The sequence below is a fragment of the Ambystoma mexicanum genome, chromosome 4p (genome assembly GCF_040938575.1).
Source record: "Ambystoma mexicanum isolate Mex_15411 chromosome 4p, UKY_AmexF1_1, whole genome shotgun sequence".
NCBI lineage: Eukaryota > Metazoa > Chordata > Amphibia > Caudata > Ambystomatidae > Ambystoma > Ambystoma mexicanum.
Window position 1 is genome coordinate 282674502 of NC_090927.1, and position 21688 is coordinate 282696189.

General features: G+C 43.3%; 1 protein-coding gene across 3 annotated transcripts in view; it reads right to left on the reverse strand.

The window, feature by feature from the left end:
* Window positions 1-21688, reverse strand: part of LOC138453204 (adhesion G-protein coupled receptor F1-like) — a 926758-nt gene that overhangs the window by 67889 nt on the left and 837181 nt on the right. Inside the window, exons 15-16 of one of the 3 annotated variants that reach the window (XM_069605834.1) lie at window positions 17360-17384; window positions 12957-17204 (exon numbers count right to left, since the gene is read on the reverse strand). The exons of the other annotated variants lie outside the window; for them this stretch is intronic. Of the exons in view, the coding sequence (XP_069461935.1) occupies window positions 17192-17204; window positions 17360-17384 (38 nt within the window). The 3' untranslated portion in view covers window positions 12957-17191. Of the gene's footprint in view, window positions 1-12956; window positions 17205-17359; window positions 17385-21688 lie in introns of those variants that run through there. 3 annotated transcript variants of the gene reach the window in all.

Consider the following 21688-nt stretch of genomic DNA (forward strand, 5'->3'; position numbering starts at 1 on the left):
GTGTCCCCTAATGTTGCCATCTCCGATCACCTAAGCCTGGGAGAGTGCATTCAGTTAGCAGCTTGTGGGCAACACTTATAGCTTTTTTCCCCTCTGGTTTGATAGGAAAAGTCCTGTTCCTCTACCTTGGTTGAATGGGCATTGTCCTGTTCGGCTGGGTCACGTGTGTGGAGACCATGAAATGAAGCTACCCTTCTTGTAATTATGAGGATTTTAGCCTGATTTTCTGCAGGTGGTTAATTGTCCCACTTGTTTCAGAGACCTATAGCTTCCATATCATTCCCTACAGCTTCTCTATGTTAGTAGCAGTGAAGCATGTGCAAACTAAATATATGTACTCTTTGCATCTTGTGGTTTCAGCTTTGGCGAAAGATATGAATGTATAAAAATATGTATGTGTGTCTGTCCTCTACCTACATGGGTCATAAGCATGTGTTTCATGTCTATTAGCAATAAACTAGTGCATGTTCATGTAACTTCATGAATGAATGGATGAATATGTACTTCCGGTTAATGCGGCTACTCTGTGATGTCATTGATGATGTCATTATTCTCTAGTTTTGCAGTTAGTCGATTTACACAATCGATGTCATCCAAATCATCGAATGGTTATGATCTGAACGGCTGTCTGAGAGCATAACGCTTCTCACACATGCGATACATCGAGGATAGCAGTGATGTGCCTAAAAGTGAGGCACATCTGTTGTTTCTCAGCTTTCATGTTGAGAGTTGTTTGGGGGGGCATGAGGGTTAGATTTGGCCCCCTGTCTACAATCCCCCTCTGGTAGACCTGTCGACCACACTATCCACACAACTCTCTTGGTTTGTCTGCAATTTCAGAGCCAAACCTTTGTTATATCTGCAAGATGTCCATGGCATTTTGCATGATCCAGGCTCTGTGTCACATAGCTCCAGTCCCCATCAGGGTTGCACCAAACCCATTTTCCCCAATAACCACAGGTGCTGTATGGGTACTGGAACACTATTCCTTTTGGTAACAGAGGACACTGTTCCAGTTGTGATTTCAGTGTATTCCGTGCCTTTGTTTCCTCATCTTCTTTGGTCTCTGTCTCTATCAGTATTTTCATCCCTTAAGTCTTCTTAGTTGTCTTTCTACACTGCAAGAAGATTATCCCGATGACACGGATGTCAGTAACACTAATATCAAAGCTACTGCCAGTACTTTTAGTCCATTGGCCATCCATGTTGGTATCCATGAGGATATATAAGACAGCAAACCTTTGTCCATTCCTAATTTTTTTGTTTCTGCCTCCATCTTCGTGTGCAGTTCAGAGAGCCGGGTGATGGCCTCTGTCAGCATCCCATTACTTTAGTTATTGGCAGGAATGAATGAACAGCAAGAATATTTGATCTAGGCACACATGCTCCCTTCATGGCTGTGAGGAGATATAGAACATATCTATTCTGGAGGGCCATTAGCCTAACTGCTCTCAGCTCTTCCTTGATTGCGTTGAACCCCTTGACGGTTGAGTTCATTGTCTGCATCGGCTCCCAACTTGTAATCTGGAGCCATTTGGTATTTGTGCTTGTCTGTACTGCTGGAACGATAGATGCAAATAACATCTCAGTTCTGCTGAACAGCCTGTGCTCTGATGTTATGGCATCTATTGCCTTCTCCATATCTGATGAGACATAGTTCCCCCTTTTCACTCTGATTCCCACAGAAAACCTAGCCTGGGACCCTTCTCATGTGGCCAGGTAAAGGCAGATGCTTCCTGATCCTAACCCTGGGGGTGGTGTTCTGCAGGAGGATCATATAGGGTCGGGGTATCAGGTCAGGAGGAATGGGATAATACCTTTACCAACTTTCCCCGAGACCCTACACTATTAATGGCCTATAGAAAAATTAAAATTGCAGAAGAAAATGCTGATTTTAACATTGGGGACTACAAGTGCCACAATGCACAAAATAATGGGACGAGAAAGAGGAATCTGGAGGGACTATACTCCAAGGTGCAGTCTAATGATTTCATTGACCTATACCTGAGAGGGACTAGGGAGCATTAAGGGCCCCCTAGGGTGCAGGCCATGAGAGTTAGCAGGAGAAGAAGCAGGGGGTGGAGTAATTATGTTGACTCCACGTTGCAAGGGAAGCAGAGACACCAGAGCCGCTGTTAATTGTGAAGCGGGCCCCGGTTTCGTGAGGGTCTCTACCCTTAAGCACCTTGTATGCAGAGATTGTAGGGTGGGAAGCGTTATTCCAGAAGGCTTTCCCCCTGAGGACCTCGTGTGCAGAGGCTGCGCAGCGGAAATCATTAATTCAGAATACTTTCCCCATATTGAAGTGTGCTCTGTGGCAGGTGAGCACCGGAGTGCTCGTGGAGCGAGGGACACTCGTCTCTAGATTGGCTTGGACTGCGCAGAGCAGAAGAAAGCAAATTACCTTGTAGCAGGAAGCAGAGAAAGCAGAAGACACAGAGGCAGCGGTGCAAGCGGACGTTCATGCAGAACAATGTGAGTTCACAAGTTGGCAGACTGGGAATAACTTTGCATATCTGATGCTTACCAGCTAAAGTGGCAGAAAAAGAACATTGGCGTCAATTATAATTCCAAAAGTAACAAAAAACCACCATTGCCAAAGCCAAGAGATGGCAATAGTAAAAGACATTAACAACAACCAATATTGCCACAACCTAAAAAGGGCAATTAAGAAGGAGACCCATTGTAAACTCTATTGTCACAAAGAGGAGTAGACAATAGTTGAGAAAGACCCAAACAAGTATTGTCTAAGCCAAAGAAGAGCAAGGGAAACAAAAAGCCATTATCAGAATGTGGTTGCTGTAAGAGTGGGGAAACAAGTGTGGCAGAAGACCTGCCCTCCTGATAGCCAGCATTCAGGAGGAGAGGAGCTTAATCTGCATTACATGTGGCATAAACAGCACCAATGTAGTACATGTATTTCCAGAAGATGTGTTTATTACTGAACTTGTTCAAAGATTTACAAAGTTGTTTGAAGCAAACCTTACCACAGAAGTACTTGCAGTAGAGTTAGAAATGTTTATTCCTGGCAGGTGAGTATACCAGGGCAAGTGAGTGTACCTGGTAAAAGATATTGAGGTACTGTGTTGTGGTTAAAGACTGTGGAGAAGAAGAAGTGGCAAGGCCACTACATGATTTTGTGAATCATTGTGGAATCATCCTGACAAATCGTTTCTGTTGCTATTAAGGGACTGTGAAAGTGTGTTGGTTCTAAAGAAGAAGTTGTGTTGAACTTTTGTTACAAGTGGAGAAACAAAGATTTTCCATATCTGTTAGAACTGTTTCGACGTTCCATTGAGAGACTTATTGGAGCACCAGCTCTTCCCTCTCCGCCACCTCTCTCTCTACCAATGGCGTCCCTCAGGGCTCTATACTATCGCTGTGGCTTTTCATTATCTACCATGACCTTCTGGCACACTTGATCTCCAATTGCATGCTCCTCACTTCCAATGTTATGCTGATGACACACAGCTCTCCTTTAAACTTCCCTCCTCTACCTCCTCATCTTCCTCTCTCATACCTAACTGCTATTCAGGCATGGCGTTCTGAGAATGATCTCTGCCTTAATGCCAGTAAGACTAAGATCATTCTCATTGGGATGCCTGCTCCCTGCTTCCCTCACACTCTCTGGCCACCCTTCTTGGGCCCCCTCCCCTCACCCTCTAGTGAGGCAAAACCCTTGGGGTCATCTTTGACTCCTCTTTCTTTCTCCCCTCACATCATGGACCTTGCCAAGAAGTCCAACTTTCAGCTCCACCTCCTCAGAAGCATTCTCCCTTTCCTCACCTTTCCCCAGAAACTCAATGTCTCCAGAGCTCTGGTTCTCTCTAGGCTGGACTACTACAACAGCCCCTTCCTGAATCTGCCTTTTTTCTCCCTTCGCCCTCTTCAACTAATCCAGAATCGGGTTGCGAGTCTTATCCTTGACCTCAAGCCCTGGGACCACATCTCTCCAGTCCTAAAATCTCTTGACCGGCTCCCGTTGGCTGCAAGGATCAAATTCAAGACCATCTGGTTCATTCACAAGGCTTTCTGGGGCCTGGGACCCTGCTACAGCCAGCTTTATCTCCCTAAATGCCTCCCTGCTAGAGTCCTTCGGTCTTCTAGCTCAAACTCTCTGCATATTAGCCATTTCTCTTAAAAGAGAGTGGGGATAGATCTCTTTCTTTGGCAGGAGCCTCCATCTGGAACGGCCTTCCAGGCCCTCTCAGACATGAGCCAGATCTCCTTAAGTTCCGGAAACTTCTAAAGTTTTCCTTTTCTCCTCCTCCTTCCCTTTCCCCCTCCCTTGCTAATGTCCTCCTTCCACTGCGACTGGCACCTGTCCCTTAGGTCTTTTACAGGGGCCAGGCCCTCCTTCATCCAGTCTACCCCAACACCCTTAACCAGCGCTCAGCACCCTTCCTTGACTAGCCTGAACCTGGTCCACACCATCATCTCACTAATTGACCCTTACCCCCTGGCTCCTCTAGTACTTGCCCTCCTGGGCTCCCCTCAGCACTTGCCCCAGCCTTCCTGCACTTCTCCCCTCCCCTACTCTTATTCCCAGCCCTTCCTCCCTGACCTGCTCCTTCCCCCTGAATTTATTGTCATTGCAATTGCATGGTCCGAATGTCACAAGGCCTAGTAGGACCATATATTGTTGTTTTCTCCCTTGTCCACCCCCCCACCCTTTGTCTTGTGGCACCTGGAAACACTGTGTATAGGCGCCTTACAAATGTCCAATAAATCACAAATCCAATAAATGAAAAGAAGAACATTATCACCAGAACTTTGTCATAAAACCAAACTTTCCTATTTTGAACTGTGGATACAAACTCCTGCTTTGAATCTGGGGAAGAGTATATTACCCAGGTCACAAGGAGAAAAGGTTATTGAATTGCCATATATTCCGTTCATATGTTTATTGTATGTATAAGTGTGAGGGACATATTCCTTTTGCTAACGTGTTTCCTTTAGTTTATTTTGGTAGGCAGGGACTTTCTTATCAGGATAGGGATAGTGAGGCGTTTATAAAACCCTTTTAAGTTAATAAAATGTAATCTTATGAAAAACCTCTACAAAGTTGTCCGCCTCACATGTCTGACCCCTCACACTTGCCTGTAAAGTAATACCCTCAGGAAATTCACCAGTGGGTATCAATACTTGCCATCATCTCTCTAAAACCTTGACACTTCACTACTGCTATCCCAAAGCCCACCTTCCCTAAAATCTGAGTCTGGAACAAGTGGGCATGCATTCAATTCTCCCACATTGCAACAGACTAGGGTGCATGTCTAGGTTTTCTAAGGGTATGTTGAGGTATCAGCAGAGGAACTGCCTGCTGAATCTTTTCTGGAAGGGGATGTTCCTAAAGAGGAGCACAACCCAAAAATGTGTCCCTTCCCTCAAAGTGTGCTAATATGTTTAAAGGAAATTTGAGGGCTTATGTCATCTATTGTGCTCAACCAAGTCATGTGTGAGCATGCATTCCATCAGGCCACCCCAGCATAACATATCCAAGTAAGTTGCCTTACTAAGCTTTGCCAAGCCTTTTTTTGCAATGAAATTCAAATAATCATTTAAGGGGTACTGGCAGGGCCCAGTACATACACCTGATAAGGGAAATATAGCTTTCTTGATGCCCCTAGGACTATTTCAGTTCACAGTCCTCCCTTTTGGTTTACACAGGGCCCTGATTGATAAACTCTGAAACGCCACCTTCCTATCAACCATCGACTTAACCAAGGGGTACTGGCAGGGCCAATGGCTTATGTGTAAACCAAAAGGGAGGACTGTGAACTGAAATAGTCCTAGGGGCATCAAGAAAGCTATATTTCCCTTATCAGGTGTATGTACTGGGCCCTGCCAGTACCCCTTGGTTAAGTCGATGGTTGATAGGAAGGTGGCGTTTCAGAGTTTATCAATCAGTTCGGCATGGGATAGGCATCAAAGTCGGAGATGGCGTTCACCTGACAGAAGTCTATGCAAAACCTCCAGGAATTATCAGGTTTTGTGACCAGTACTATAGGGGAGGACCACGGGCTTGAAGAAGGTTCAATAATATTTGCCCTTAGCATTTTGTTCCTCAACTGCTATCTGTCTGCGGGCTTCCGGGAGTCTATATGGTTTCAAATAGACAACTTTTCCCTTTGGAGTTCTGATATAATGATATGTGCTTTGTACTCTCCCTTGTTTCGCACAGAATACATCAGGGAATGTCATGACTAAGTGGTTCATTCCGACCCTGGCAGTAGGGGGTTAACGACACCGGTAAGGATGCCGGTGCCGTTAACCCCCTACCGCCACATTCTGAGGTCCCTTAGCGGGTCCCACCAGGAATGGCTGGTCTGACCAGCCGTCCTTAGCATGACCCGTTAAGGGACCATGGAGCTAATAACGGGCCCGCAATTTGCGGGCCAGTTATTAGCTCCTTCTCCATTCCCATTGAGCCCTATGGGGGCTATGTCTATGTGCTTATAACGCACCGTAAACCCGCAGACATCAGGGCGCAGTGAGACCAGTGGTGTTGGATCCACAGGTAGGAACTATTGGGTTTTAAAGTCCTTAATGGATTAATATAAGCGGCCTGAGTTACTTCGATTACTACTGGAATAAAAATGTTTTCAGAGCCTTCCTGAAACTGAGATAGTTTTCTTCCTGTCTCGGGGCTACAGGTAGCTCATTCCAATATTTTGCCGCCTTGAAAGGGAAAGATCTCCCTCTTCCGGTTGCCCTCTTGGCCTCAGGAATGTTTAATAGACCCATGTCTGCCGATCTCAGGCATCTTTGGGGCATGTACAATGAAAATTGTCTTTTAAAATAAGACGGTGCTTCCTCTAAGAGGCATCTATGTACTATCGTCAGCGCCTTGAACTTGACTCTGTCCTCAATTCGGAGCCAGTGCAGTTCTTTTCATGCTTCGGATATGCTTCGGATATGTGGTCTCTGTATTTCTTATTCTTGATGATGCGAACTGCATCATTTTGCATTACTTGGCACCTTATTAACTCTTTCTTGGATGCTCCCAGTAACAAGGCGTATCCATAATCTAAACGGGACATCAGGATTGCTCTTGCGATGTTAGGTGTGTTTGTCTCATTTATGAATGGTCTAATAGCTCTTAAAAGACGTAATTAGTACATGTTGTTTTTGTACAGGTAATTAACCTGTGCTTCAGCACCTACTGACGCTTCAACCATCATCCCCAGAGTTTTTACTTTAGACACTACTGGTATGATGGCTTCTTTGATATGGAAGGTCTTGTATTGGGAGTCAAGTTTGGATCTTGCCTGACGTGATCCAAAAAACATTAATTCGGTCTTAGTATTGTTTAAGCACATCCAATGTCTTTTCATCCATATATCAATGATATTGTATATTTCCTCTATTTTCGCACTGTCTATGGCATAGTCTCATGTTAGTTCGAAAATCAACTGCATATCATCGGCGTAATTGGTAAAGAATACGCAGATGCTTTCCAGCAGGTTGCAGAGGCTTCTCAAATAAAGGTTAAAAAAGCAATGGGGACAGGCTGGCTCCCTGGGGGACGCTGAACAAGATTGGAGTTGTTTCTGAATATGTATCGCCCCAGTGTATTCTCGCCTTCCTATCCTTAAGGAAAGATGCTAGCCATGACAGTGCTATTGGTGAACACCCAGCTGTTTTGTCCAAGGCTGATTGAAGTGCTGGTGGTCAACCAGGTCAAAAGCTGCGCTGAGGTCTAGTAACATAAGTAGCCCTGGTTTGGCTTTCTCTATCAGCTCCAGCATATGAGTCTGTAAGTCCAACATGGCTGACTGTGCTGTGGGCTGCCCGGAAACCCGATTGCTGTACTTGTAGTACGTCCGATGCTTCCACGTGTTTCTGTAGCTGATTTGTGGCTATTTTGTCTAGCATTTTCAATATAAAATTGGAATTGGTAATGGGGCGAACGTTGCTGGGATCCTTGTGGTCCAGACCTGCTTTCTTAATTAGCGGGGTTATAGTTACCCTTTTAATACCTTCAGGAACTGATCCCTCTGTGAAGGAGGCATTAACTAACCTGGTCAGGATGGGTGCAAAAAGTTCTTTGTGATCTAGGATGATCTTAGGTGGAAGGATAAGTGATTGGCTTCATTTTTGACATCATCAGGCATAGTTCTTCCTCTGTGACTGCTGAGAAATTGAAGCTCTCTCTCTCTTTAAATGTGAGGTTTTCTACTGGCAGAATTACTATGTTGGTGGCGGTTCTGGCGAATATGATGTTGTTCCTGGCTTTTAGGATTTTTGCAGCAAAGCCCTCTTGTACCCTGTCACAGTCTTCCTTAGATGGGGTATGTGGAGGTGAGAGCATCTTTGGTTTTTCCATATCCTTGAGTATTTCAGAGAGTTTGCTAGTCGAATTGGGGGCTGCCTCTATTTCTTTATTATAGTAACTAGATTTGGCTTCTTTAACTGCCTTTCTGTATGCATGGTCGGCGCGCTTCCAGTCCTCCCTTTTTTCCTGGGTTTGATTTTTTCGCCATAAACGTTCCTTAGCATGTTTCACTTGTTTGAGTTTATTGGTCTGCTCATTAAACCATTTGCATTTATTATTATTTTTCCTTACAAGCTTACTTTTCAATGGGGCATACTTGTCTACCATCGCTTGTACATGTTTATTGTATTTCCTTAACGTGTGTTCGCAGTCATCATTGTCAGTGAAGGACTCGAGGATCTGAGATAAGCATGGTTTTAGTTGCTCTGACCCAATATCTTTAAAGTTTCTACTCTAAACTTTCATATGAGGATTCTCTAACTGTTTAGATGTTGAAGTTAGAAGTATTTCCAGTGTCACCAGACTGTGATCTGACCAGATGCATGGCTCTGTCTTTACTTCCGCTGATTGTAGGTTGTTTGTACATATCCAGTCAAGCTGGTTTCCCTGCGGGGTGGTGGGTTCATTGTTTATTATTTGGAAGCCTAAACTGTTCATGGCACTTTCTAGTGCTCAAATGGGAATGGGGAATGGTTTTCTGAATGGGGACTTACCGGGTCCTCCAAGGTTGGAATGACCCGGTAAGTCCCCATTCAGACACCGGACCCGGGTTTGGAGGCAGCCATGGTGCTAATGGCACCATGGCTGCCTCCAAACTCGGAATGACCCCCTAAATCTTTTAAGTCTTGTTGTTGTTGACTAGATAGCTCTTGGGGAATTAATTTAAAATTATCTATTTCCTCTGGTACCAAACAAGACAGTATTGTGGCAGTGGCTGCAGGTGGATTTTCTTTCCATTCTTTTTAGAGATTCACATGGTAGAGGTGGGCCTTTTGTTTCCTCTCCAGTTGGACTATTTAATAGGTACAGATCTCTGTTAATTCTAATATTTCATATGGCTCATGCCACTTTGAGACAAGTTTATTTTCAAAGGTAGGTAAGAAGACTAATACCCTTTGTCCTATTGAAAAAGATGTTAAGTTTACCTTTTTGCCATAGGTGGACTGTTGTTGTGCTTGGGCTTTTTCCATTTGGGTATAGACTAGGTTCGAACAAGTTTCCTATGCTCTCACGAACTGGCAGCTGTTTGTGAGAGGGGAATACGTGCCACTTCTCATTCTTCCCACATGTCCCGAAGCATGTCTAGGACAGCTCTTGGTTCTCTACCAGAGTGTAGTTCGAAAGGAGAGAATCCAGTGGACGCTTGAGGGTTCTTTCTTACTGCAAATAGGGTCTAGGGAATCATGCAATCCCTTTCCTTCCCATCCTTTTCTACCAACCTTCTTAGGATCATCTTAAGTGTTTTGTTACATTTTTCTACTAATCCATCCATTTGGGGGTGGTAAACTGAGGTTCTTAAGGTGGCAATATGGAGCAATTATTTGACTTCACCCATGAGTTTGCTCATAAAATTGGATCCCTGATCCAATTTTCCTTGGTAAAACCAACCTAGGAAAAATATGGCAATAGATTTTTTAAAATCTGTTGGGTTGTGTTATTCCGGATGGGGAATGCCTCTGGGTATCGTGTGGCGTAATCAACGATTACGAGGACATACTTGTTACCCAGTCTAGAGGTTTCCAACAGTCCAATGATATCCATCCCAATCTGGGAGAAAGGGATTTCTATTATTGGTAAAGGGTTTAGAGGGGCAAGTAAGGGAATATGCGTACTGGTTTTCTGACATATTTCACATGTCTGAATGAAGTTCTTTATATCAGCATGGATACCTGGCCAGTAAAACCTTCCACTGATGTGCACCTGGGTTTTAGATTGTCCTAAGTGTCCCCCGTCAAATGAGAATGTGCAATCTCTAGCAAGGCCTTCCAATGGGTTTTGGAGATTACTGAGTTTTACTTAGGCCTTCTGTGGAGGTTTCCATTCTGTACAATAATCCTTGTTTTAGGAAGAAAAAGGGACTTCCTGTCTCTAATCCTTCCCCTTCAGGATTCAGCTGTAAGAAAACCTCTGCGAGTGCTGGATCATTTTGCTGGGCAAAGGCTAGGTCGGGAAGGATGGTAGGTTCTTTTTCCCTTTTTACCACCATGATACATGTTTCCACAATGCCTAACGTACCCTTCTCAGGTTCTTCTGGTTCACTCTCTATAAAGCGGGAAAATAGAGCTTTTTTGAGAATTTCCTGCACACTTTTGTCCCCACGGTGTACTTCAAATGGATGTTCTCCATGGATCTGTAGGAGAACCTGTATGTCTCCCACCCGGAAGTCAGTATCTATGATGCCCGCTAGGACATCCGGACCAAATTTTGAGACCAGGCCAGATTTTGGAGCCAATCTTATAAAAAAAACCTAGGAGGGTTCATGGTTATAGAGGGATCTGAGGCTCTACAGACTAAGCTTCTGGAATGTTAGGGTTCCATAATTTGTCTCAATTGAGTCACATCCCACGGCTGATAACATATATAAGAAAGGCATGGTATCAAACAGTAAGACAGACACAAGAAATCACAGTTCAAGGGTGTATATTGAACTTCAACTGGGTTTTTAAAACGAGTATCTAATCCTAAATCTAAAGATGGGAGCAAGCTAAGACCATCTAATAATAATAACGCAATCCTAGTGGTGTCTCGTCAAAATAAAAGGGGCCTAACTAATAAACCTATTGCCAATCCTTACTTCTAAATACAAATATTGTGGGAAACAATGCTATGCAAAAGAAAAGTGTTCAGGAAATGATATGTCAGGATTTTCAAACTGTTGGCTTACCTTCCCCACTTTTTCAACACGGGACAACGTGGCACAGTCAAGCTTAGCACAGTCTCTGGGCTCTCTAGCATTAGGATGCAGTTCAAATCCTAGTATCAGGGCCTTCTGTACCAAAGTATCTTTGCCATTTAAAGTCTCTTACTTCATAGGGCCTGGTACGAAAAACAAACATTCAAAAGATCCTTTCTCCTTAGGATTCTTATGTACAACTTCTTGGGTGATTTTCGATTTACCCCGGGTCACCCTCCGCCGGGCTCATACCCACTGTAACAAAAGGCTTTCAATTGATCTCCCGCTGCTGGGCTCGGACCAATTTTGTCCTCTTTGCCACAAACTTTCTTTACTGTATCAACATCAAAGATTTTCGTTTGTGCGTGGGATTTTGCTTGACCTGTCGCAGGACCACTTCGATTCACATTTATTTGTTCACTTTCAAATGCTCTTCCTCCAACGGGCTCAGATGATCAAATGTATCTACTTTCATTACTCCTCAGCTGGATACCTTACAGAGACCTTCGATTGAGCACCCATGTGGTGCCGGACCACTCTGTCAAAGGTATGATTTAAATTTAAATCACTCATCAGCAGTTTAACTTCACTTGCGTCTCTTCTCACGCGCGTTTTAACGATGTTTGTTACAGCACTCGCCATACAATGCTGCTGATTGCAACCTTGGCTTTAACACAGACCAGTCTCATATCGGCATCCCCAACTCACTGGCTGTGTTGTTTTCATTGAAGCAGCTTTGTTCTTAGAGCCAAGGATAGCACCACAGTAGCTCGCGACTCTCCCCGCCTTGATTATTGGCACTGGAGGTCCCCCAAATGTCTCTGACACACAATGAAAGATTCTTCTGCCTGTTTTCTTGGTCTTAGGTCTTCCAATCTCGAGAACTTGTGAAAGTAACGGTTCGTTGTCGAAAAGGTCAAGGGTACTTCCCTCATCGTGATCCCCTTTCTGTTTTGTCACCTTTCTCTTCTCGTTAAACTGCCATCTTGGAACTGCTGTTTCCTCGTGTGTTTTGCCTCACTCAGAGTGTGCTTTCATGCTCCGCCTTTTATCCATGTGGGGAAGTGTAATGGAAGTCAGGTGTGAGTGATTGTCAGTAATTGCCTGACCTCGCCTGACCATAGTATTGGGACATGTCAGGCACACGGCTCAGGTGTTAGTCTGTTTTCCCTTCGAGCGGGCTGTCAGTGAGAAAGTGTTTGTGTTGTAAAAGGGAGGGGGATAGAGTTCCTAAATATCCTACTGGGTAGGATGGGGTAAAGGTGTTACAAGGAAGGGGATACAGCGTCTCACCCTCCGGTGTCCCACTTCCACTCTCTGAAGACCCCTCACCCAGGTGATTCTCCCACACTGGTCCACCCCCAGGAACTGGGTACAAAAGCATGGGTACAAAAGCGATGGCCGCATCCTGGCCACCTGGATGAGAGATCCCCGGGGACTAGTGGGTGAGACACCTTCTGGTTTCTCACAGCATGTACTTATTCATGAGTACCTATTAGAAATTCATGTGGTTCTATAAGGATGACCCCTCAATGCTGACTATTAATATGTTTAACCTTAATTAACTATGACAAAGAATGAAGATGAGAGATCCTGATGCATTTGTAACCTGGCTTCAGCATTTCTCTACACAAACCATACCTACATCAGGTTCCAATTTATACTTTATAGTGTATACACAAATAGAGAGACATTTTGCGTTATTTAGAAAAGTGAGTAAATTAGAAAATGTGTAAATATTCAAAACTTCTGGACACAAAAAAGTTGCCACGCAAAGGTTTCAAGTTCTAATGTCAGACTCCCTTTATTACATTGGGTGAAGTGAGAAAAATTCCAAGAGCCGAAAGCTTGAAAACATTGGAAAACAATGGTGGTTTATTTCCCTGAGGAACCTTGACTTTTCTTTATTTTACAAAAGGCAATAAGGGTCAGAGTTTTAAATTGTACCTTTATTCTAACGCGGCAGCATCTTCTCCCTTTTTTGACAAAATACAGACCAATAGTAGTTAAGAAGATAGACAACAGAACATATTGAAAAAGTGTTGACAAATAAACCATGAATCTCTAAACTTGATATCCCTGAACGCAGCCCTCGTCTTGTCACAGATGCCTTAATTATTCACAGACTCTCAGCTAAAGTTCAAGAGTTTTTTTAAAAAAGATGGTAATGTCTAGGTTGGTATTCTGGTATTCTGGGTAGGCTTAGGTGGGATCATTCTAAGGTCTGTCCCTCTCTCTCATCTCTCATTGCCTGTGGGCTTCCCCCATCCTAGCCCATCTCAAACTATTCTCACTCCTCTCACTTCTCCCCTAAACCCTTCTCCTCATACCCCTCTCCCACAGATCACTCTACTACCCTTACCCTCTGCCTCCACCCATTCCTTTCCTCTCAACCTACTGCCCTCACTCTCCTACCTCTCTCACATTTCCCTCAGTACTACCCTTACTCTTACAAACACTGTATCCCTCACTGCTTCATTATCACAAACTGGCACCACTCTCTCTGACTACCAATACCTCACTTGTGCTCTGCTCCAACTCTGCCACCAACTCTTCAGCATTTCACTCCACCATCCATCCTCCCTCTGGTCTCTTGGTCCACTTTCACGCCTCCTGACCGCACCCATACAACCCATACTCTACCTTTCACTTGCTTCCCTTTTATACTGTGTGCCTTCTGCTTCTAACCATCCCCACCCCATTGTTTCCAGCGCTCCCCTTACTGTGTGGGGCAATCTGTGCCTGCCTTCATATTCATGTTACCCCTGTGGGGGTTAGGGATCTCCCCCCACTTCTTGTTAATGTCAAATACCTGACCCTGTCACAGGACAAGATGTGAAGAAAAAGAGCATGGCCTTGAGTCACTGCTATTAGCAGGGGTAAAACATTATTTTTGGAGAGGACCTTAAACACTAAGGGCCCGATTATGAATGTGGTGGTAAAACAATTGTGAAAAGACTATCTGGTTATACAATTACACCTATACTAACATATATTTGGTAACATTATTGACTAAATGTGGTAGCAGTCTGACACCACTCCCGAAATAACCAGTTATTATCGCACGCAGTACCGCTTCCAGTAACATCGATATCAGGACTGGAAATACCATGTTTATGCAGCCATTACCGTAACTCAATCCACTCTGAATCTGAGTCCCTGTAGGCCATCCGAAAAAAAGAGAAGCAAGCAGGAATCTGAGGATCTGCAGGAGTTGAGGGGAGACCGAAGAAGTCAATATATTTGAAGCAAGAGCTCTCAGCCCTCACCAAAGAAGAAGCCACAGAGGCACCCAAGTTGGTAGGCCACCTGATGGTGAAAAGGCCCCTGCCAAACATCCAGCACTATGGTGCTGTGTGCATGACAAAGTCCAGGCTATATGGGCCTCATTACGACCCAGGCGGTAAGGGGTTAACGGCAGCGTTAACAGCGCCGACCCTTACCGCCTGAGTACGAGGTCCCTTAGCGCCATGGCGCTTTTAACACCTGCTTTTAGCAGGTGTTAAAATCCATGGCGCTAAGGGACCATGGAGTTAATTACGCCACCGTAATTTACGGTGGCGTAATTAACGCCTTCCCCACTCCCATTATACCCTATGGGGCAAAAATGGGAATGGGGAAGGGTAAATGGGGATTGGGGACTTACCGCCCCGCCAAGGTCGGAATGGGGCGGTAAGTCCGCCAACCACCATGGCGTAAACGTAGTTTACGCCATGGTGGTAAAGTCACGGCCCAGGCGGTAACTTACCGCCTGGGTCGTAATGAGGCCCTATGTCTGCACCTTCCCGTACGACCTGTGACATCAAGAAAAGGTGTGATGACCTTAAGCAGAGGGCCCATGCCATCATCGCAACCCACCAGTAGGAGTGCTTCACAACTGGAGTTAGAAAAATGGCTGACCCATACTTGTAACCCTGGGAGCAAATGAAACCACAGCTGTGGACATCAGAGGCACACATGGATCTGGAGATGCAGAAGTATGGGCAGCACAACTTTCATCAACTGGTGAGTTGACAACCTGCATTCTTAAAATGAAAAGGGAGGGGCCAATGAGTGCAACAATGCAGAGCAAATCATCCCAAAAAAGTCCCCAACAGTGTGCTACTGTGCACAAACATGTCTGCCACTCTGCCATACTTGCTGCTATCATGCAAGAACCAAAGTTTGTCACTTTGTCTTCCCATCCTCTATGTACCCCATATGTAAGAGTTATTCAAACATACAAATGGGCCTGCTAATCAAACCAATGCCTTGTTCACTGCTACCCTCAACAACAGATTAACTGACCACCTGCCATCCATGTGTTTCAACAGAGTACACGTCCAATGACGAGGAGGGACAGTTTGTCAACCTGACACTGCAGCAAATGTCATTGCCCCATGCCCTACCACCACTATAGCAACAGAGCCAACAGGGAGCGTCCAGAAAGTCAGATGCCACTCCTGCCACTGAAATCATGCATGGGAAGGTCAAGACACCATCCAAGCCACACCAGGGCCACCCATCCATGAAACCAGCACACTGTGCACCAAATGCACTGCCTGTGTAAACTGAACAGCTATGTCCCTCCAAAGCACTTATAAGGCCATTTATCAGTCATGAAGTCTTAGCACTCATCCGTCTCTCTTAACTGTTGCCAGTGCACCTTGGGGATGACCAGGGAGAGGAACACATAGCGACTCCACTATGCACAACTACTGGAGTTGGCATGGGTGACTCAGGTGGTCAACAGGGTGACTCTGGATTGTGGTCACATGATGGACATGACCCTGACAATGTCAAACAACCATTGGCTCCTGCGAGTTTGTCTGCACCTGACCTTCTTCACCACACTTGCCAGCTTTGATAGCTCAAGCCACAGGCCAACAACACATCATTGAGACCCAACACCAGGCAGTAATACAGTCTCTCAGAGAGATCAAGAGCAGACTACAGCAGCAGGAGGACATTTCCAATGAACAACTTCATACCCTTAAAGACATGCAGGAGGCCATTACGAGTCATGGGAAGAAGACAGCACAGCACATGTCACATCTCTGCACATCGTGGTAAGAGATATCACTTTCCAAAGACAGAACATAAGGTATCGCACTGAAGCTACCTCCCAGGGTTTTTTACTGATATCTATGATTTTAGAGCATGTGAAGAAGACACTAGTCCAGTTACAATCCTTGACCACTGCTGGCCCGAATTAACATTATTATTATAATACATGGCCTCAAAAAATGTCAATACTAATAACTTGAAGCCTGTCCAAATCTTGCAACCCCTCGTGTCACCTGTACAGTAACTTAACTTTTCTGTGGACATCCATTTCTCAGCAAGATATCTGAACCCCTCTCCAGAAAAGCCTAAACAGGGGCAGGATGGTGGGCTTGGTCTGCCAGTCCTGGAGACAAATATGGCTCCTGCTCCTGATGGGTGAGATGTCCCCATTGGACTGGGTGGGAATGCACCACAGAGATGAGAACATGAGCTGCATATTGTCCTCCCAATGGCCCTGGGTCCTGTAAAGGAGGCGTACGTGTCCCCCAGGATGTTGCAAAAAGACTCACTGACTCACTTTATTGAGATGCATGGACTCTTAAGAGGTTGCCTTTGAGGCACAAATGCCTTAGAAACAAAGTAAGCTCTAAAACATGCTAACACATAGCGCATGATCAGCAGCAATTTCATTGATCCACTGACTTTCCTTCATCTTGTCTGCTTCTTATCTGACTATATCTTCCAGAAATGCTACTAAGCATTCATCCTTCAACAATTCAGTGACTGTCAGCTCCATACAATATTGCTCCCAAGTATTCCTTAGGAGGCCATGTGTTCGCGTATCTTTCTGCTGAGCTGCAATTTCATTCAGTTCTGTACTGTGATTCTTAATTTTCTCATATTCTTATTCTATTTGATGATCTTTATGATTCACAAATTGTTTAGTTCATAAAATCGAATGTTTAATAGAAGAAGCTGTGATTCACAGTCACAGGTCATGTATAGCCAATGCATTTCGGACTCCTTGTCCGTCTTCAGGGCTCAACTCTTTGCATAATAATAAACAGATATGTAATCAAAATATTATACAGTTAGACATACATACAGATGGAAAGAAAGAAAAGAAAAAAAGCCTAATTAGTCTCATGGTTTTAGTTGCATGTGTAAATTAACATATTGAAAAATAAATGTGAAATTAGTACCTTTGTGAAATTCTTCCTGAGCTTACTGTGGGAAGAAAATATATATATATCAAATTATAATACCTTTCTTTATGTATTCCTGTTTAAATTAGGAGGCATAATGTTCTTTTACACAATACCCAAGATCCACAAACATCCCACGAAGACCCATAGTAGCGGCCATGTACAGTTTATTACAAATTGAGTAAATACATTGATCACTTTCTTCAACCTCTCATACAAAAGACGGATACCTACATTAAGGACACAACACACTTTTTATAAAAATGTAGGCACATAGAATACTCTTCGGAATACATATTGTTTACAATAGACGTGAAAAGCCCATACACGTCTTTCCTACAAAATCTAGGAATTTAGGCAATTGAGTGGTTTCTCCTTAACAAAGAGAACCTCAAAGCATCCAAGGAGTTTATACTGAGTCTGTTACAATTCATAGCAGAAAATTCATTATTTTAATAGAAAGATACATTCTATTTACAAGTTTCTGGCTCCTCCATGGGTGCTACTATGACACCTACCTATGCCAATTGCTTTATGTATACATTTGAGAAAGATCACGTATTGGGCCATCCCATTTGGCATAACTATCTAAGATTTCGGATAAGCTACATAGATATATTTTTGGAATATGGGTAGGCACAAAGGTAGAATTTGGAAGGATTCTTAGAATACCTCAATATGATAGATGAGAGAATTCAATTTACCAGCAAAATGTCCAGTACCCAGATTCATTATTTGGATGTAGTAATCACAGTCAAACAACTTCAATATCACACTAACATTTTCAATAAAGAGATTGATAGAAAAAACGTACTCCATCGCTTGAGCTTTCACCAACCAAGCCTTATTAGAAATCTACCATGCAGCAAAATGCTACGAGTTAAAAGATATGTCAGTAATCCAGATGACTAGGAAGAACACATTTCCATTATCGAAAACAAATTTGCAATGCAAGGTTACAAACCCGAGGATGCAGGGCATCAAGGGAATGACTAGAGAGAACAGAAGTAACCAATACCAATACTGAATCACCTAAGAACCAGAGTTAGTATTTGTCTCCAAATAAAGAAATTGGCATACATTACCATGTGACTCGTGAGTGGAACATTTATTTTACGAATTACCTGTTTTTGCATATCACAGAAACGGCAACATTAAAGATGAACTGGTGAAAACCAGGACATCAAAAAAAAAAAACGAACTGAAAGAACTGGGACGTTCCCATGTTTGCATTGCACAAACTGTGGGTTTGTAATGAAAGGAAACTTGATACACCACCCTAGAACTGGTGAGTAAATAAAGATACAATGTTTTGCTACTTGTGACACAAAATAAAAAATGTAATTTACACTATTAATGCCGCATATACTATGTGGGACAATGTTCAAGAGCAAGCAAACTGAGGTGGAATGAACACAGACTGTGGATCCGAACATGCAACACAAACTCAGTGGTGGCAAGACACTGGATGCAACAAAGACATGATATTTCGCAGATCCGCTTTCAAGTGGTGGAAGAGACCAGAAAAAGAGGACCTTATGATGATTTATCATTGATATTAGAACAAAGAGAAACATTTTGGATTGAGCGTTTGGACTCTTTATCACCTAATGGAATAAATGAAGAGATAACTTATCAATGCTACCTATGATTACCTTACAGAGACTAAAATATTGCAATGTAGAAGAGCACATCAAATACAGCAGCTAATTAACTGTGAATTCCTTTTACGAAAAAGCGATATAGATTCCAGTATCTGGATGTGCATTGGCGTAGGTAGTCCCTTATGAACACTGGGGGTCGGCTATGTAATTTAAGTATTTGTACGTTTTAATTAACCAAGTTTAGTTAGGTTCATCACATTGCCATTCCTGATTCAAGATCATTAAAGTACACATTATATTGTTCCATCTATTTTAAGTTTCCTTTACATGTTACTAACCATTCAATATAGAAATAATGTGCACAACACATTAAATATTTGTCATGAGAAATTGGAGACAATAAAGGCTTGTATCCAAAATTAAAAAGCACTTAAAATGAGTGCTCGTTTTAGCTGCATTGTTAATGTTTACTCAGGCAGCGCGTGACATCACCACGCCATCAACGCCACATGACAGTGACGTCGGTACATGGATGATGTCAGGCGGCATGCCGCAACACAAACAAAAGACACAGGTAAGTGGGACGTGGTAATGGCAAACGCCAAATATCTGTATGCAACTCCCTGTGGCCCTGATTTTACTATGAGTGAGGTAAGAACAGCGGTGTACCCGCACTCTTGAAGCTGCATGGCTCTATAAAAGAAATTGGAGAAACAGCTTGGTAAATATATTATTTTTTCAAATAGGAGTATGCAACTTGTAAGCAACATGCGCCACTAAAATAAGCACAGGTCATGAAGATTTCTTCCATAGAAATTTGAGAAACAGCTTGTTAAATATATTATTTTTTGAAATAGGAGTATGCAACTTGTGAGCAATATGCACCATTAAAAGAAGCACAGGTCATGAACATTATGTCTCCTTATTTAAACAGGAATACATAAAGAAAGGTATTATAATTTGATGACACGGCCTGAGGTAGCGGGCGTGTAGTTATGGTTAAATTGCTAAACACATAGGAAGAACACTTTTTAGGCGCTTGTACCTTTGCCCTGCCTGGATGAATCCTCATGAAACTTTGCAAAATATGTATATGGCCTGGTCAGAATGAGCCTGCAAAGTTTGGTGAGGTTTCGTGCGGGGGGCAATCTTATGGGAGGGGGGTCCAAAAATGTGTGGTTTATCCCATAGACGCAATGGAAAAAAAGTTTTGCTCATGCTTACAGCCCAAACCGCTGGATGGATTTTCACTAAATTTATGCCAGGTGCGGCGGCTTGGTGCCAAAAGCGTGCTTTTGTAAATTTGGTGTAAATCTGTCCAGTAGTTATTTTTGTAAAGCGGCCAAAAAGTTGGGAAAAAAGTTGTGATAGCTGAGTTTGGTCCAAACCCTCACTTCCCTGTTCGGTCCGCGGACAGGTCTGCGATTAGTCCAGGGTCCAGCATGATGTCCGCAGACATTATACGCGCCCGCTGTTTGGATGGTGAAAAGCGTGAGGTGTGTCATATTTTTGGAAATGCCCGCCATGTTGGATCAACGAACACCGGCCGGTGTCCTCGGATAGCGCTGCCAGGGAAAAGGCTGGAAAACACATTTAGGGTTATTTTGTCAAGGAAAGAGGGGCTGGGAAGGGTGGCTGAGTGGAATAGAAATTATATGGGGCTGTTTTTCTAAGTTAAAAAAGTGGATGTGGGTGTTGTTCGCTCTGTGGACAGCGCTGCAAAGGAGTAGCTTGGAAAAGACATTTGGGGTTATTTAATGGCTGAAAGAGGGAGTAGAAATGGTAGGGGAGTGGAATGAAGGTGATATGGAGCTGTTTTTAAAGGTAAAAAAAGGATTTGGAAATGCCACTGAGTCCGCTGTCTATTTCAGTGTCCGCTGACATCATTTTGATTGCAGGGGGTTTAGGTGCGTTTTGTTATTTCACAGTGTATTGCATGTCATTTTTATATGGCTAATTGTCTTGTGGTGGTTGTGGCCAGTGGCCGGAATCGCCATGCCTGCCAAGAATATGTCCACTGGCCACAAGCACCACAGTAGCAATATGTGTGTAGTAATTATAGGTAATGTAGTGGGAGTACACAGCGTTTGTGATATGGTGGAATGATATAATTGAACTGTATATGGTACTTATGATTGTAGTACAATTGAGGAGACTGCTTATATAATATGTATTTGATCATACTTGGTATAGTTACTTATTTCAATAGCATTAAAAAGCTGGAATCCCTGGTCTCGGCAAAAAAACTGTACAATTTGTTAATCAGGATAGTTTAAAAGCCTTAGTTGTATACAAGTATGTTGTGATTAAGGGAATGCTTAAAATAGTTAGATACCTGTCTGCATATTCTAACTACCTTAGAGGTTAGAAGATATTTTGTCGTATAAGAATGAGATGGCATATTTGAAGTGTTTTGCAATGAAGGGTATTTTTTAAAAAGTTAGATACCTGGTGGTGTATTCTAACTAGATTGACTTAGAAAAGTACTATTGTAGTATTATGGATGTAGTTAGATAACTGTTGGTGTATTCTAACTATTCATTGTGCTACAGTTTAGTGACTAATTTTGGGTTGAATGAATATTAAGTAGGCATTTGTTAAAATTGCTGGTAACCTATGTTTTGGAGTAACAGAGGTATTGTTACATTCAAACCAACCATTTCTTTTTTGACATATGCAGTGTAGTGCCCTGAGCTGGTTGTGGCACGAGTGTGGTATATTA